General features: G+C 41.7%; 1 protein-coding gene across 2 annotated transcripts in view; it reads left to right on the top strand.

The window, feature by feature from the left end:
• AGO4 (argonaute RISC component 4) overlaps positions 1-16,935 on the top strand; it is a 28,636-nt gene that overhangs the window by 8,148 nt on the left and 3,553 nt on the right. The window contains exons 2-17 of one of the 2 annotated variants that reach the window (XM_033157715.1): positions 3,592-3,757; positions 4,108-4,228; positions 5,545-5,726; positions 6,070-6,206; positions 6,294-6,428; positions 6,961-7,048; positions 7,302-7,449; positions 7,527-7,646; positions 8,039-8,167; positions 8,566-8,699; positions 10,097-10,281; positions 10,797-10,956; positions 13,363-13,434; positions 14,713-15,028; positions 15,685-15,819; positions 16,661-16,762. In XM_033157715.1, the coding sequence (XP_033013606.1) occupies positions 3,592-3,757; positions 4,108-4,228; positions 5,545-5,726; positions 6,070-6,206; positions 6,294-6,428; positions 6,961-7,048; positions 7,302-7,449; positions 7,527-7,646; positions 8,039-8,167; positions 8,566-8,699; positions 10,097-10,281; positions 10,797-10,956; positions 13,363-13,434; positions 14,713-15,028; positions 15,685-15,819; positions 16,661-16,762 (2,330 nt within the window). The remainder of the gene's footprint in view (positions 1-3,591; positions 3,758-4,107; positions 4,229-5,544; positions 5,727-6,069; positions 6,207-6,293; positions 6,429-6,960; positions 7,049-7,301; positions 7,450-7,526; positions 7,647-8,038; positions 8,168-8,565; positions 8,700-10,096; positions 10,282-10,796; positions 10,957-13,362; positions 13,435-14,712; positions 15,029-15,684; positions 15,820-16,660; positions 16,763-16,935) is intronic. The other variant, XM_033157714.1, reaches the window with a different exon arrangement.

Here is a 16,935-nt window from a genome sequence, read left to right as displayed (position 1 = left end):
TTTCTATGTAATTCTTTGAGCAGATCACTAATCTACAAAAGCTATGCTACTTCAGACCAAATAGTACATCTCCTGAGTATACAAATAAAGTAAACTTTGATTGTCCTTGATTCATGATAGTCGAGATCTAATTTTTTGAAAGCAAAAAGGTTTAGCATTATGAAATCTTATGCTGACTGATGAGGGTTTTTAATGTAACTAGTTCTGTGAGGAGTTGAACTTTGAGCACTTTCCATAGGAGGAAAGGCTAAATCATTTGTGTATGTGTTAGCTTGAGGTGGGCGGGGGAAGTGTGTGTAACGGAAATGTTAACATAGTAGAAAATATTTCAGAAAGTTTTCTGTTACTAGATTTTATATGACAAGAGTCAATGCTAAAAATACATTGTCCATAAAACCAATATGTAACGGTAATGAATGTACAGTGGTACCTCTGGTTACGAACGGGATCCGTTCCGGACCCCTGTTCGTAACCTGAAAGGTCCGCAACTTGAAGCTCTGCATCTGCGCTTGTGCGCAACGCGATCCGGCACTTCTGCGCATACGCATGATGTCATTTTGCACGTCTGTGCATGCGCAAACCACTGAACCTTGAAGTAACCCTTTCCGGTACTTCCGGGTTCGTCGTGTTCATAACCTGTGACGAACGCAACACGCAGCGTTCGTAACATGAGGTATGACTGTATACAATACCAGTCAAATTTTCTATTTTCCCCCATGACTATTCCTTGAGAGACTAATAATATAAAATGTTCAGCTATATATTAACAGCTTTTAGTACCTTAATTTCCCCTCTTAATGTTTAAACTATGTTAAGGGAATTATATGCAATTTTGAGTTGTCAGTATCATAAAGTGTTTACTAGCAGCCCAATAAAAATTCCACAAAGCTTTGGATTGGTTTGTATCTAGCACAGCACTGCTTAGGTAAATGTAATACACCACTGCAAGTGGTTGTGTTGCTAGTAAAACCCAAAACAGTTTGTGACCCAGGTAACTCGAAGACTGCCTCCTGCCACATTTGGGTGCCTATGTAAGAAAATGCACAGAGGCCCTTCTTGGTTTCCCACCACCATCAGAGCTGTGGCCAGGAGGTGACCAGAAATAGGGTCTTTCCAGTGGTGGCACATTGTTCTGCAATTGTCCCTGGAGGACTTTGCCTGACAGTGACAAAATAAAGTACATCTTTGTACAACATGTAATTAACCTTTGAAATGCATTACTTTATGTGGTGATGGCTAGTGGCTTTTAAAAACGTGTTGCTCAACATAACGAGAACCAGTTATCTGAAAACCTTGCTTCCAGCAAAAATACTTTCCAGTTTCTTCAATATGATAAACTGATAAGATAAATATATTGTTGCTATGGTGCAATATACTTTTGATTTTGGAGCCTAGTGGGAATATAAATGATGCCATGAAGTGTAGGTTATCTTAATTTAAAAGAAGTGGTACCCATTCCCCACCCCTCAAGCGGAAACTAAACATTATGGTAGATTCAAGGCTACCACTGAAACTAGCAGTCTCATGCCACCAGTTCCTTTCACCTCAGTTACATCCAGTAATAGACAATATATAGTGTAACATCACCATGCTACAAGTTTTTTAATAGTTTTTTTTTACTATTGCACTTCATTGGCTGTCAGTTGCAGTTGGCAGATAAACTTATCACATACTGACATCACATTACAGTGGTGCCCCGCTAGACGAATGCCTCGCTAGACGAAAAACTCGCTAGATGAACGGCATTCGTCTAGCGGAAGCTGCCCCGCAAGACGAAAAAGTCAATGGGGCTGCTTCGCAAGACGAAAAATTTTCGTCTTTTTTTCCCCCGTTTAGCGGAGCGCGGCTGTCATTGCCACTTCGCTAGACGAAAAAACTGCTAGACGAAAACATTCGCAGAACGAATTATTTTCCTCTAGCGGGGCACCACTGTATATTGTTAGATGCCACCCCAAACTCCACTGAGTGGCTGCATGAGTTTCCAGGAATTGCAGGAGTGCTTACCTAGGATTAGTGTTTCTTTCAGGAATAAGGCACAACAGAGGCTATAGTGTCTTATAAAGATATATTGTTTATTTATACATATATAGAGCTTTCAGTGGAGGAGCTCAGAGCAGCATCACCCCAAAATGTGCCAGCTTATTCCATAGTAGCAACAACAATAAGCCCTGAACCATCCTTTCTCTGCTACTTATCTTGCACTGCAGGGCTCAATCAAGGTTCTTGTCTGCTTCATGGGTACATTACTCCAACCATAACCCCATAGCTTCTCCCCTAACCTAAGTTCTGGTCTCTTTTATAGCCCTCTGGTGTGCTAAAGCTCACTACCTTAAAGAGAAATAGCTTTTCACACTTACTCACAATGGGCCTATCCAAGGCAAAAAGCCTCATAAAACAGCGCCTGAAGAATATCGAACAGCAAAATAACCTGGCCATCATTAAGAAATTCAGTGCATGGTACATTCATCTTCCCCCCTCCTACCTGGACTCCCAGGCGGCATACCTGTCCAATTTAACTATTCCAAAATATAGACGAGCTTTTACGTTGGCCAGATTAGATATGCTACCTTCCGCTGTTCTTGAAGGCCGATTCTCATAAACACCATTCCAGAATCAACTCTGCCCCTGTGGAGTCGGTAATGTGGAGACTGTATCACATGTACTCCTGTCTTGCCCCTTATATAAAGACTTGAGGGAAGAGATTGTCATGCCGCTTATACTCGCCATTCCGGGCCGCTCGCCCGAGGACATACTGTTTTTCCTCCTGGCAGACCAGAATACCCAGACAACGGAGAAGGTAGCCAGATTTGTTGAGAGGGCCATGAAATTGAGGGCTGCCAGCTGAATAACAGTGCCCCCTCATAATTAAGATCTCATTTATTCTTGTTTTAATTGTGCCGAATCCCGATTCAGCTCATTTTATTGGTTATATATGGTTTTTATCAGTATCTGTAATATGTGTCTTTCTGATGCAATGGCCTGTGGGCTATGCAAATAAAGTTTGTTGTTCACACTTACTGACACATAGCCCTTTCGATATTTTGAACTTGGTCATCTCACAAGGAAATTAGTATTTTCTACTAACACTTGTTGACTGGCCTTACATGGCAGGACAGAGTGTGCAAACATTTCCAGGCTGGTTACCTGAGAGATGTTGTTTGTAGATGCCCAAATGTTTTGCCCAAGCCTGCATGGAGTTCGGCCTCATCCTCAGTCTGACGAAGACCAACATCCTGGGTCAGGACATCATCAGCATTGGTGACCACACATCTGAGGGAGCGTCTCCACCCCCATCATTCAGCCTGGACACTGAGGTCCAGTACCAAGGGCCTTCTGGCGGTTCCCTCACTGCAAGAAGTGAGGTTACAGGGAACCAGGCAGAGGGCTTTCTTGGTAGTGGCACCCGCCCTGTGGAACACCCTCCCATCAGATATCAAGGATATAAACAGCTATCTGACTTTTAGAAGACATCTGAAGGCAGCCCTGTTTAGGGAAGATTTTAATGTTTGAAGTTTTGTTTTTAGTCCTCAGTTAGAGGCTGCCCAGAGTGGCTTGCTAGGCAATCCTTCTAAATCTCTCAATTTTTTACAGGGCCACCAGCTAACCTGTTTCAGCCGCCCCGTCGTCCAGGCCTGGGAACAGTAGGGAAACCAATTCGTCTCTTAGCCAATCATTTCCAAGTGCAGATCCCTAAAATCGATGTTTATCATTATGATGTGGATATCAAACCAGAAAAGCGTCCCCGGAGGGTGAACAGGTGAGACCAACTAGAGAATTCCAAGCCTATTTTTAATAGTTCTCCAACTGCTGTCAATTGCAGTTTTAAATAGGTTCTTTGGGTAAAGAACTAAAATATGCTATGAGCATTTGAGTACTAAAATTGGATGTACTATGGAACAGCCCTGCGTCCTAAGCAACAGATTTGGTGACAATCTGATACTGTATAAACCACTTGTACTTGGACTAAAATAATTTTTACTTATTTGGGCTCTGCAGGCAGCTTGGATTATGTTTTGACAAACTGGATCAAGACTGCTAAATGCTTGCATGCCACTAATTTTTCCTGTTGTCTCTGCTCACTTCTATTTTGCTTCCAACTCTTTTCAGGGAGGTAGTTGATACTATGGTGAGACACTTCAAGATGCAGATATTTGGGGATCGGCAACCTGGCTATGATGGCAAGAGGAACATGTACACTGCACATCCTCTGCCTATTGGCAGGGATAGGGTAAGTGGTTTCATGAATGACCTTCAGAAGATACTACGCTCAATCTGATGCCTAGATCAGGGATCCCCAAACTCAGTCCTCCAGCTGTTTTGGGGCTACAATTCCCACCATCCCTGACCACTGGTCCTGTTAAGCTAGGGATGATGGGAGTTGTAGTCCCAAAACAGCTGGAGGACCGAGTTTGGGGATGCCTGGTCTAGATCCTAATGATGTCATGCTTAACCTGACCTTCAGCATTGCAGGAATATGAGCCATTGATAAACTGATTTAGTTCTAAGTTTTGCAACAGCACTGTGTAAACAGAATGCTGTGCAAAAGCTTCAAGTGACATTAAAGTGGTGTTTGTTAACATTGGCTAAATTCAGATGTGATTCTAAGCCATGAGGTATTTAACATTGTGAATGAGCTTGAGTTCTCCCACTTTGCTCCTTGCTTACTTGAGCAGGGAAACAAACCATGGAGCAACTTAGCATTTTATGTTCAGACCAGTGCTTATAATTTATTTCTGAGTAAGCCATGCTTAGGAAGCTAAGAAGAAACTTGAGCTTCTTGATAGGGACCTGTTTGGAGAGAGACAAATCATGAGTGCTGGTTCAAAAGTTTGCCTGCTCAACTAAGCAAGGAGAAAAAGTGGGAGAGCTTGACCTGTGTCATAAGCATGTAGTTCATGCACAGTATGATTAAATAAACAATACACTATGGCTTAGCATTGCATCTGAATGTGACCATTGTATAAAGTGAGAATCTTATAGTATGTGTGTTCCTTTCTGGAGAGGGCTACTTTTCATGCCTCACTGTGCTAAATGAAACATCTCAATATGCTCTAAAACGCTTGTAGGACTTACTGTACTTCCATGGAGTGGTGATCTGCAGCTTCAGAAAGAGTAGGGAAGTCTTAATGATGAAACTGATGATATTCTGGGATCAAGGTTATTGTGGCATTCCCATATTTTTTATTCTGAGTGCTTCAAAACTTTAGGGCAGGGGTGGCTAGGCTGCAGCCCTTCAGATGTTGGGACTCTGCAACTCTGATCTGTCCAGGTTAGCATGGCCAATGGTAAATGAATGATGAGAGTTGTAGTCCAGCAGTATCTGGAGGACCAACCCTACTCCTTTTTAAGGGTTTTTACAAAGAGCAGATTTCAGATTCTTCTGCTGCAGAAATACATTCTATAACTAAAACCACCCAAAATTTAAACTGAACTTCATTCAGTTTCAGTGGAGTACAAGCAGTGAAGGGCTTCAGCCTTTATCAAAGTTGAAAACACCTGCATCAGTATCAGCTATATGGCTAACTTTCACAATTGACTTTTCAGGTGGATATGGAGGTCACACTCCCAGGTGAAGGGAAGGACCAAACCTTTAAAGTGTCAGTTCAGTGGGTGTCTGTGGTCAGCCTTCAGATGCTCCTGGAAGCTCTGGCAGGGCATCTGAATGAAGTCCCAGAAGACTCTGTGCAGGCACTTGATGTCATCACACGGCACCTTCCCTCTATGAGGTGAGCTCCTATGATATATTCTCTCTCTTCTCACAGCCAAGGCTAGGTAAGCTACCTTTTGTGGATGTACCTTTAACCCCCCCCCCGCAACCCCCCCCCCAATCAATGCAGCCTTATTGAGGACCGAGCACAGAATTCTGACTGCCTTGGTGGGAGATGTAATGGATTATCCTGGCTGAGGGCATGGCTGTCTGGAATCCTGAACAGGAACATTCCTCACTGCAGCATTTTGTTGCAAGCCCCACTTGGTTAATGCTTGATGCATTTAATATGTTGTACAGAATTTTTCATTTGCAAGTTTCCTCCAAAGAAAACAAAGCTGATACACCTGTCTTCTTATTAGGTACACACCAGTGGGCCGTTCCTTCTTCTCTCCCCCTGAAGGATATTATCACCCATTGGGAGGTGGTCGCGAGGTTTGGTTTGGCTTCCACCAGTCTGTCAGGCCTGCAATGTGGAATATGATGCTTAATATCGATGGTATGAAAAAATCTCATTAGCTTTAATTGCCTTAAATCTCTTCCATAAACCTTTTTCTCAGTATATTTTGTTGTTGTTCTCTTTTAGTTTCGGCAACTGCTTTCTACCGTGCCCAGCCTATTATTGAATTCATGTGCGAGGTCTTGGATATTCAGAACATCAATGAACAAACAAAACCCCTTACAGACTCCCAGCGTGTTAAGTTTACCAAAGAAATCAGAGGTGAATCTCTGGAGTAAATAAAATATTTTCATGCATGTTGAATTGTAAAAAACAAACTAACTGATTCCCAAAGTGTCCTCTGGTGTGTTCCCATCACTGGAAAATAATATGAAGGCCCAGGACATCTATAGCACTTTTCAGTATGCAGACTGTAGTTCTTCTCTTTTGCGTTATTGCTCTTTCTTCCAAATAGGTTTTAGCTTGGGTAGCTGTTAAAAACATTTTGATCTTTTAATATGGGCTGATATTTGATAACCAGGTTTAAGCTTTTCATAGGTGGGATATTTCAGCATATAATACTTTGATTCCTATCTGGGACTTTGAAACTGTAATGCAACCTAGAGATGAGCAGGCTAAATAAAGTAGACTTCACAGCAGCTTTCTAATGTAGATAGTCACTTTACTCATGTAGAAAGCAGGGGTTTGAACCTGGAGTTCCACATAAAACCCCAAATGTCTTTCCGTTGCTTCTCATTATTAACCTTTGCTTATTGGTGTATTTTGTGTGTGTTCTTGTGTTCTGGATTTGCAGGTCTAAAAGTAGAGGTTACTCACTGTGGTCAGATGAAGAGAAAATACAGAGTTTGCAATGTTACTAGAAGACCAGCCAGCCATCAAACGTATGTATGCTCATTCTTTGAGTTGTAGCAACTAAATTCTACTCAGAGTAGACTCATTAATTTTGGTGAGTCTCCTCTTGAGTTGGATGCAACCCTTTGCTTTTAAGATAGATATTTTTATAGTGTAAATTATTAAAAACATGTGCATTACAGAACCAGGAACAGCAGACCATTCATGTTCTAGTATATAACCATTTTTCTTGTGAACACTAAGAACACTGAATACTAATCAAATCAATATTTCCCCTCACAGGTTCCCTCTGCAGTTGGAAAACGGGCAGGCCATGGAGTGTACAGTAGCTCAGTATTTTAAGCAGAAGTACAGTCTACAGCTGAAATACCCTCATCTTCCATGCCTTCAAGTAGGGCAGGAGCAGAAACATACATATTTACCCCTTGAGGTAAATAAACATGGCAGTTTACTTCAGTCCCATTGTATTCCAATATGGTCGCCTACATGCCGTCTTTCTGATCTTAGGTATGTAATATAGTAGCAGGCCAACGATGTATCAAGAAGCTAACTGACAATCAGACGTCAACGATGATCAAGGCAACGGCACGGTCTGCACCTGACAGGCAGGAAGAAATTAGTAGACTAGTGAGTAACTCTTAACTCTACTTTACGGGGATGAAAAGCTTCAAACAAGTCTGTGGCAAACATGATGGTCACAGTGTGCATATCACAACAGCATCTTTTCTTGTTAGTGTTCCAAACCATTTACTTGGATCCAGGGTTAAAGACCACCTTTGGGTACTAGGCTTACTAGGATTGTGACATTAAGGCATGCTCATTTGTTGTCTGTTGTATGATGACAACAAATAAACATAGCCAGTATATATTCTGGTCCACTTAGGTGAACATGAATGGAGCAAAGAATGGCAACAGCCCAGAAAACAATATAGATCATTAGCTGTGGTTGAGCCACACCTGCACAAGTAAAAGATTCATGTAATTATGTGTGTTCAAGAGATGCTCTCTTACATCTCCAGGTGAAGAGTAACAGCATGGTAGGCGGTCCAGATCCATATCTGAAGGAATTTGGAATTGTTGTCCATAATGAAATGACAGAGTTGACAGGCAGGGTGCTGCCTGCACCAATGCTGCAATATGGAGGCAGGGTAAGTTTCCACCAAATAATACATTAGACAAATCATGTATCATTTAATCACTAGTTGAATTTCTCGTCTACTTAGTCCCTTTAGACTTAGGTTTAACTGCATGAGGGAGAAACGCCATTTGTTTTTTATTTGTTCAGGCTTTGGGAAGATAGCATTGAAAGTTCTTTTTGAAGTAGATAGTAACTGCTGTCTTCAGGTTTGTATATTATTATTATTAGGTGTCCTAGGCTCTCTTTGGGGTGGAAAGGCAAGTCTTACATCTTAAATAATAAATATTTTTAAATGAGATAATAATGCTAAAAATATGCAACTATACCTTCAATTACCAAAATGTTTCATTTGTACATTAGCTTAAAGCTGTTGTGGAATAATTCTTTTGTTTTTTAAATCTTCCTTAGAATAAGACGGTTGCTACACCAAATCAGGGTGTCTGGGATATGAGGGGAAAGCAGTTCTATGCTGGCATCGAAATCAAAGTTTGGGCTGTTGCCTGCTTTGCCCCTCAGAAACAATGCCGAGAAGACTTGTTAAAGTAAGTCATTTCTAACTTTGAATATACAGTGTGATTTATTCTTTTTCCCACTGATAACTGCTGGCGATTTAGCTGTCGGCTGTGGGTTCAGTGCCCCTAATGCATGCAAGTCTTTTCCTCGCATCCACATGACATTGTTGACATCAAAATGCCAATCCATTTGTTTCCCATACTTGATCTGGTTTTACAGTTTCCATAGAAAATCCAATAACTGATGAGAGGGGAAATCTTGTTGCCAGTGACTTGCTAGCAACCTCCGTCTGGAAGCATTGTTAGTTGAGCATATTGTTTTTACTATGCCACACTTTACACAGAAATAAATGAGCTAACAAAACAGAACGAGTGCTTAAGGGCATACACCTGAGCAGGGCTAGCACAGGACTACAGGGGGCCCTTGGCATGGTCTGGCTGATGGGACTCAGTCTCTGGAAACCTGATTAATCCATCCTTCTGTTTCCAGCAGCAGCAGAGTCACTGCCCCCCTTTCCTGCCACCACCACCCCCTTTAAAAAAAGTTATCCGTTGCAATAACAAAGGCAGCACAGGTGGCTTCTTTGCCACCTCTGGGCTCAGATTGGGCCAAAGAGTGGTCCTTTGGAACCAGGTATTTCTGGGCAAGGTGGCTAAGATAATGCTTGCACTGCTGCCATGATTTGTTGCAGTGCTTAGGAGGACTTTTGAAACTGTGGCAGCAGGGTGGGCATTTTCCTGGCTATCTCACCCCAGAATGCCTGGCTCTGGAGAGTAAGCCTTCTTGGCTCTTTTTCAGAGCCCACAGGAAGCAACTGGCAGAGGCAGGAAGTTAGGTGGCCACTGCAGATCAAAGCTGAGTTTGTCTCTTAAGAGGTGTCTGCACAACTCTGACCTGACAGTAAATGAGTGGGTAGCAGATTGGGCCAGTGAGAGCCACTTTATTGGCTAGGCCTGTGCAGTTTTTTTTAGATTTCTGAAAGTGTACTAGAAACGATCTCCCCAATCCTAGATAAAAACTGCAATACAATTTGCTTATTTTAATTGGGAATTTCAGATTAAAAGCATAATAATTTAACTATACTAAAATCCACTTATTCCGGTGTTCCTTTTCCAACAGTGACAGGCCAAACACCTCTAGAAGATTAAGCAAGACCTGAACGGAATAGCTGTCCCATTTATCTTTAGCTCATGGTATTCTGAGTTGTACTGTGACTGTACGTGGAGTTTTCAGTTAGCAAGTACAGCTAATGACTGTTGCAAAACCTATATTCTAGGAATGGTCTAATTCTTCTCTCTTAAAACAGGCTCATCTAGTCACCATTATGTCTCGTAGCAGTGAATCTCATGGTGTGCTCAGAATATAGATAAAACTTGCAGGATTTTAGGTTGCTGCTGATAACCTCAAAGGCATAATTTATTTATAGGAGTTTTACTGATCAACTGCGCAAAATCTCCAAGGATGCAGGGATGCCAATCCAGGGCCAACCGTGCTTCTGTAAATATGCACAGGGTGCCGACAGTGTGGAGCCCATGTTCAAACACTTGAAGTTGACTTACGTTGGGCTTCAGCTAATTGTAGTGATTCTCCCTGGAAAGACACCAGTCTATGGTAAGGAAGATGAAACTTAATATAACTTTGCAGTTCCAACAAAAATATTTGTGACCAAAGTGCACACATGATATATTTGGCATCACCTTTTCCTCCCTCCTATGCAATGCAGTGAAGTCCCTCCCCCCACTCCCCAAAATAAATCCACTCACTCACTGAGCAGTTTATCCAGTTCACCTAGCCACTGATACTGGGCGAGATCGAGCATATTAGCTAAGGTTGTCTGAAGTAATATGGCAAATGTTTATTGAATACATAAATTGTTCAGACTTTGGCAGGAATCCACCCAGCACTCATTGGATTCCGTGGCATGATCTCTTAAAGTAATCAAATGAAACTTTTAACATATGGCATGATAAAAGCCTGTAATTTTATCAGGACAAGTAATCTGTTGTTTACTGTTGTAACAATTGTTTTCTCAAAATTTATCTTCTGTACCATGAAAATAAATAAAAACTGTGTTTTTTGTTTTTTTAAAAAGATTGTCTGAAGTAAATTCTTGCTTTCTCTTACAGCTGAAGTCAAACGTGTTGGGGATACTCTGTTAGGAATGGCCACCCAGTGTGTTCAGGTGAAAAACGTGGTGAAGACCTCTCCGCAGACTCTGTCCAACTTATGTCTGAAGATCAATGCAAAACTTGGTGGGATAAACAACGTGCTTGTACCACATCAAAGGTCAGATTAAACTTAATACCTTTAGGAATCTAATGCAGCAGGCATTCTGGTTGATATTGGTTGAGAAGCATTGGCTGAGACGTGATGGTTTAGAATGGCTTCCACTATTAATGCACAGCGTCAACATCTTTCCAGTAAAAATTACTCTATATGTTGTTGTTGTTGTTGTTCAGTCGTTCAGTCGTGTCCGACTCTTCGTGACCCCATGGGCCAGAGCACGCCAGGCACGCCTATCCTTCACTGCCTCCCGCAGTTTGGCCAAACTCATGTTACTAGCTTCGAGAACACTGTCCAACCATCTCATCCTCTGTCGTCCCCTTCTCCTTGTGCCCTCCATCTTTCCCAACATCAGGGTCTTTTCCAGGGAGTCTTCTCATGAGGTGGCCAAAGTACTGGAGCCTCAACTTCAGGATCTGTCCTTCTAGTGCGCACTCAGGGCTGATTTCTTTGAGAATGGATAGGTTTGATCTTCTTGCAGTCCATGGGACTCTCAAGAGTCTCCTCCATCACCATAATTCAAAAGCATCAATTCTTCGGCGATCAGCCTTCTTTATGGTCCAGCTCTCACTTCCGTACATTACTACTGGGAAAACCATAGCTTAACTATACGGACCTTTGTCGGCAAGGTGATGTCTTTGCTTTTTAAGATGCTGTCTAGGTTTGTCATTGCTTTTCTCCCAAGAAGCAGGCGTCTTCTAATTTCGTGACTGCTGTCACCATCTGCAGTGATCATGGAACCCAAGAAAGTTGCATATTACTCTATATAGTAATATGCAAATTTTTGACAAGCCTAAAATCTCACTTTGGTCCTAATAGGGAGGCATCCAGATGCCAGTAAAATATTTTCTGTGTTTTTTACACATGCGCTTCTGTCATTGTTTGAACAAGATAGCACTTTGTACAGTTCATACTATACAGTTTTCCGTATGACAACCCACTTTATTTAGATGCTGTTGCGACATAGGGGGCAGCATTAAAACAACTTTACTAGAATTCCTGTTAAAGCATAGCTGTCAACTTTCCCTTTTTTGCGGGAAATTCCCTTATTCCAGCGCCGTTTCCCATTGCAAAAAAAGGGAAAGTTTACAGCTATGGTCGTTTCCCAATGCAAAAAAAGGGGAAGGTAGACACCTCTGTGTTAAAGCCATCATAAATGTTGAGACCCAACCATTTGACATGCTTGGTACTGGGAAATTTTTATCTTTCTGTCCTAATTTTGTAATTGTGTTTTCTTATTTGACCGTGCTGCTCTGAGTGTGTTACTCTTGCTCCACTATCCACAAAATTGCTCCAGAGAATAGATTCCCAGAATAGATTTGGTTGGTGCAAGTGTGGCATAGAGTAGGAAAATTCTCAGTTGCATCCAATGCAATGAATGTTTGCTCATTTTTGCCGTTGATTAATAAATTGCATTCATGTGATTTTGTGAAAGTAGGATGTTTATTGGAGCCTCAATTTAATTAGACCAAACTAGCATGCGGTCATAAAGCAGTATTTTAATGACTGGAGTCTCTTCCAGTAGGGCTGCTGACATTCCCAATGAGAATGCCAAGCAATTCTTTAACCCTCCCCGCTGCTGCCCCAAGAAAAATCTCAAAAGGACACACACACTTTCCTCTCCCACACACATTTTATACTTTGATAAAGTTTACAGTGGCTTGCAGAGGCATTTGTCAGTTTCATGTTCTCTGACCAATCATTCTCTGCACCACTCAGCCAGTCCTAACCTAAAAGTATAGCTGTAGTTAAGAGATGTGAAGGCCTGAAGAAAAAACTGAAAAATAGAAAAACTGCTCCCATTGTCCAACAACTGGAAAACCAAACAACAGGGGAAATGTGGGAAGATGAGGATTTCCCCCTTTTACGGTGCCTATCCCATGGCTTCATATGTTTAGCTATGGCAATGAGGGTCCCTCATGTGTGTCTCTGGGAGGAAAAGCCACTGACATTAAGATATTTGAATATTTGGATTATTGAATATTAGGGGAACTGCCGGCTTTTCAGCCCCTGAAAGGGCTCCCTCTCCCTCTGTTGTTTTGAGGGCTGTTCAGCAGCCACTGGATTAGGGAGGACTGCCTGAAAACCTTGAAGAACAGCCTAGCACCATGAGCATGTTCAGAGCTCTTTCCTTGAAGCCCAGACTCTCCTCATAACTTTTAGCATCTTCGGGTAATTACAGAAGCAAGACGGAGTGTTTTGAGGAGCTGTTTGTTTCGTATTTGTTTTGTGGTATTGCTGAGAGAGAAAGAAGGCAAGCAACAGTGGACACCACATGTATAATAAATATATTTTTGCTTAATAGTTTTGCATTTATTTTTGTGAAATGGATTGGGAGGAGAAATGGTGGATGGCTTGTGTAGCTGCAGACTCTGTATTAACCATTTCCCTGCATTCACTCATTAAAAGCTGCAGCAGCTGCTGGGTAGGGCAGGGCAGCTTGTCTGAGCCACGTGCAGTTCCAGAGCCTTTCCAGAAAAGGTGTGTAGATCAGCTTCCAATAAGCGCCCACAGAATATCTTAAATGCAGAATGGAAGAAAATGTGGGCGCTATGAATTGTTTATCGCTTGCTTGTGAGCTTATCAGTTAATTTCTAAAACGAAAAGTTTGGGCCGTGTGCCTGTCTGGATGTCACACTGACTGACTGCACATCCTTCCCCAAGCCTGAAAGGTATTTCTCCCTCTTCTCAGACATAAGAGGCTGATTGTGATTGTTCTGATGTGATGTGCTCTACACATGAGACATTATTACTTCACATTTTCAGGACTCAGCTATACTGATGTGCCCTGGATCAAATGAATCAATAATTTTTGTCTATTGGTTGGAATACCTCATTCTTTTCATTTAGAGAAAAAATGTGTTTTGAATAATGAAAAGCTAAATTGGTTTTTTTTTGGGGGGGGGGCTGCATGTAACTGAAAGCAAGTGTTTCTCACATTTTAGAAGTTTTGGATTTTTGGCAATGGATGTACAGTGGTACCTTGGTTTACAACCATAATCGGTTCCGGAGGTCTGTTTGTAAACCAAAACAGGTTGTAACCCAAAGCGCTCTATCGCCAATGGGGCCTCCAAAACAATTTGTTCGTAATCCAAAAAATTGGGTTGTAATCCGAAAAAAGGTTGCAAACCAGGACACGCACGTCCGGGTTTGACGTGTTTGTAATCCAAAACGTATGCAAACCAAGACTTAAGCAAACCAAGGTACCACTGTATAGATGTAATCAATACATAAATTTAAAAAAAACCTAATTTCTAAATAAAATGTACAGAGTCGTTCTTGTCTGAAAATCATAGTTGGGCCCTCTTCCCCTGTCCATAGATGTGCAGAGAATAATTTTTGGCTCTCTGCACAACTGTAATGACACACTTTCCTTAAATAAGTGCTGTGCAAGTCCTGTTGTGATGAAAACAGCAAGGTTAAGAGTTGTAGCCCTACCAAGTCAAAATGTTACCAGGCTTCACTGATTATAAATTTTCTTAATTTGATTCTAATTCTAAATCTATGGTTCTAATTTAAATATGTATAGATAGTGGGGGCATGGGGGCACAATATGTGGTTTGCTGCAGGTGCAGTTATGGTTTGTTACAGCATTGTCTGTGGGAGCAGCAGAATGTTCAGTCCTTGTGGTACCCCGCCCATCTGACAGTATACATTAGTGCATAAATTAAAAGTCAAAAGACAGGTGAAGGGAATGTGAAAATGCATCCCATTTCTTGATTTCCAGTGTAAACTCCCCCCCCCTTTTCAATTGAACAGGCCCTCTGTATTCCAGCAGCCAGTGATCTTTCTGGGAGCAGATGTCACACACCCGCCTGCCGGGGATGGGAAGAAGCCTTCCATCGCTGCTGTCGTAGGCAGCATGGACGGTCACCCTAGCCGCTACTGTGCTACTGTGCGAGTACAGACCTCCCGCCAGGAAACTTCCCAAGAGCTGCTGTACAGCCAGGAAGTGATTCAGGACCTGACCAACATGGTGCGAGAACTGCTGATCCAGTTTTATAAGTCCACCCGCTTCAAGCCCACTCGGATCATCTACTATAGGGGAGGTGTGTCAGAGGGGCAGATGAAACAGGTATTTGTATCAAGCTCCTTATATGTTGCATGGAGGTTTAGCTTTCCAAACTTAGGAAGGTCCAGGAGACTCCACTTCTTTTCTGGACAGAGAAGTTTGTGCCATGAAGTTGCATGAAGCGGAAGCCTGTCCTAAAAAGCATTTGGTTCATAAGCTTTATTATCCAATTTTGAGATCCAGTATTACATAATACTGGATTAGTGGATCCAGTATTAGTGGATTAGTGCAGGCTGTGCCACTGCAGTTACTTTTGAGATCCGATACATCCACAGACCCAATAGCCTGTTGGTTCTTGTTACGTACCCCCTCCCCTCCTTGCAGAAATGCTACTCTGTATAGGTATAGGTAAACGTGGCAGTGGTTTAAAAGGGTGGTATATAAGTTGAATAAATAATAACAGTACTGTAGGCGGTTATTTTCGTTTGGTTCTGGGTATAAGCTTTTGTGTGCATGCACACTGTGTATCTGAAGAAGCGTGCATGCACACTAAAGCTTATACCCAGAACAAACTTACTTGGTGCTACTGGACAATTAATTTTTTTTTTTTTTAATTTCGACTGGCTCTTTATGTAAAGAGTTGTATGTATTGGATAAATCCAATAAAAACCTTGTGCAATCCAGATAAGTAGCTGATGTCAAGCACTTAAATTTTCTAGGTGGCCTGGCCAGAACTCATTGCAATCCGGAAGGCCTGCATCAGTTTGGAAGAAGACTACAGACCAGGAATCACCTACATAGTTGTTCAGAAAAGGCATCACACAAGGCTGTTCTGTGCTGACAAATCTGAAAGGGTAGGCAATGCTTCCTTTGCAATGATGGGGCATCTCATTAGACCACATCTTGTACGGGGCTGCCAAATAACTCTTGATGGAAAGAGGCGATGTATTAGCACATTTCATAATGTTATTCATTGCCTGTTTGCAAAGTGAAGTTGGAAAAAAACCATAGAACAGGGATATAAATTAAATTAATAATAATAAAATAAATAATGTCATGCAGCCAGACAAAGGATGACTTGAGAAGGGTGCTTAATTTCTTAAGGTATAATTTGTAACTAAATGCTCAGATGCGCAGGATACCAAAGTAAACACCGGGACTCGGGTTCAGACAGAATAACACCGAAAATGCTGCTTTTGGCCATTCTGCAAGTCTGCTGTCAGTAGCATAGCAACTCTAAGCTGTAGGGCAATGTGGTATAGCTGTAAGACAGGTAGCAGTTCTTCCTGAACTTCAAAGCTTAAAACTTTGAAAATGGTGTAAAGAATAAATTAAAAACTGAGGTATCCAAAAGCTAAATAGAGTACTAGATATATTTCATCTATAGCTTGCCTTTCCCCCAAAGAGTTCAAGACAGCATACCTGACTTTGCCATTTGTATCACAACAAAAGTAGCTGCAATAGGGCAGTTGCATACTTCAGGTTTTATTGTTACTGCAAAACTATGCTTAATGTTGCTTTAAGTCCGGTTAGACATAACTGATACATTATACAAAGCTGAAGAACAAGGTGGAAGGCAAATTTTTAAGTGTGTTACACAGATAAGTGGCCAAGAAGGTAACAACTGGTTGGTTGAATGGCTTTGAACTGTGCCACAAATGCAGATACTAAGGCACTCATTGATATATCTAATAGGTGGGGAAAAGTGGCAATGTTCCAGCAGGCACAACTGTGGACAGCACAATCACACATCCCTCTGAATTCGACTTCTACCTCTGTAGCCATGCAGGAATTCAGGTAATCTGCAGCTTTGGTTATGATAGCTTAATATTTTGACTGTTCATTTACTTTTATATGCATTGGGACTGCCCTACAGCAGCTTCATTTAAGCCATTAAAATGTGTGCAGGAGGGGAGAATGCATGAATATACTGTTAATTCAGTGGGCCCACAGCATTTGTGCCTCTTAGT

Source organism: Lacerta agilis, chromosome 8 (assembly GCF_009819535.1).
Source record: "Lacerta agilis isolate rLacAgi1 chromosome 8, rLacAgi1.pri, whole genome shotgun sequence".
Classification (NCBI taxonomy): Eukaryota; Metazoa; Chordata; class Lepidosauria; order Squamata; family Lacertidae; genus Lacerta; species Lacerta agilis.
The sequence above is the reverse complement of the archived record's forward strand: the minus strand, read 5'-3'. Positions and strand labels throughout refer to the sequence as shown.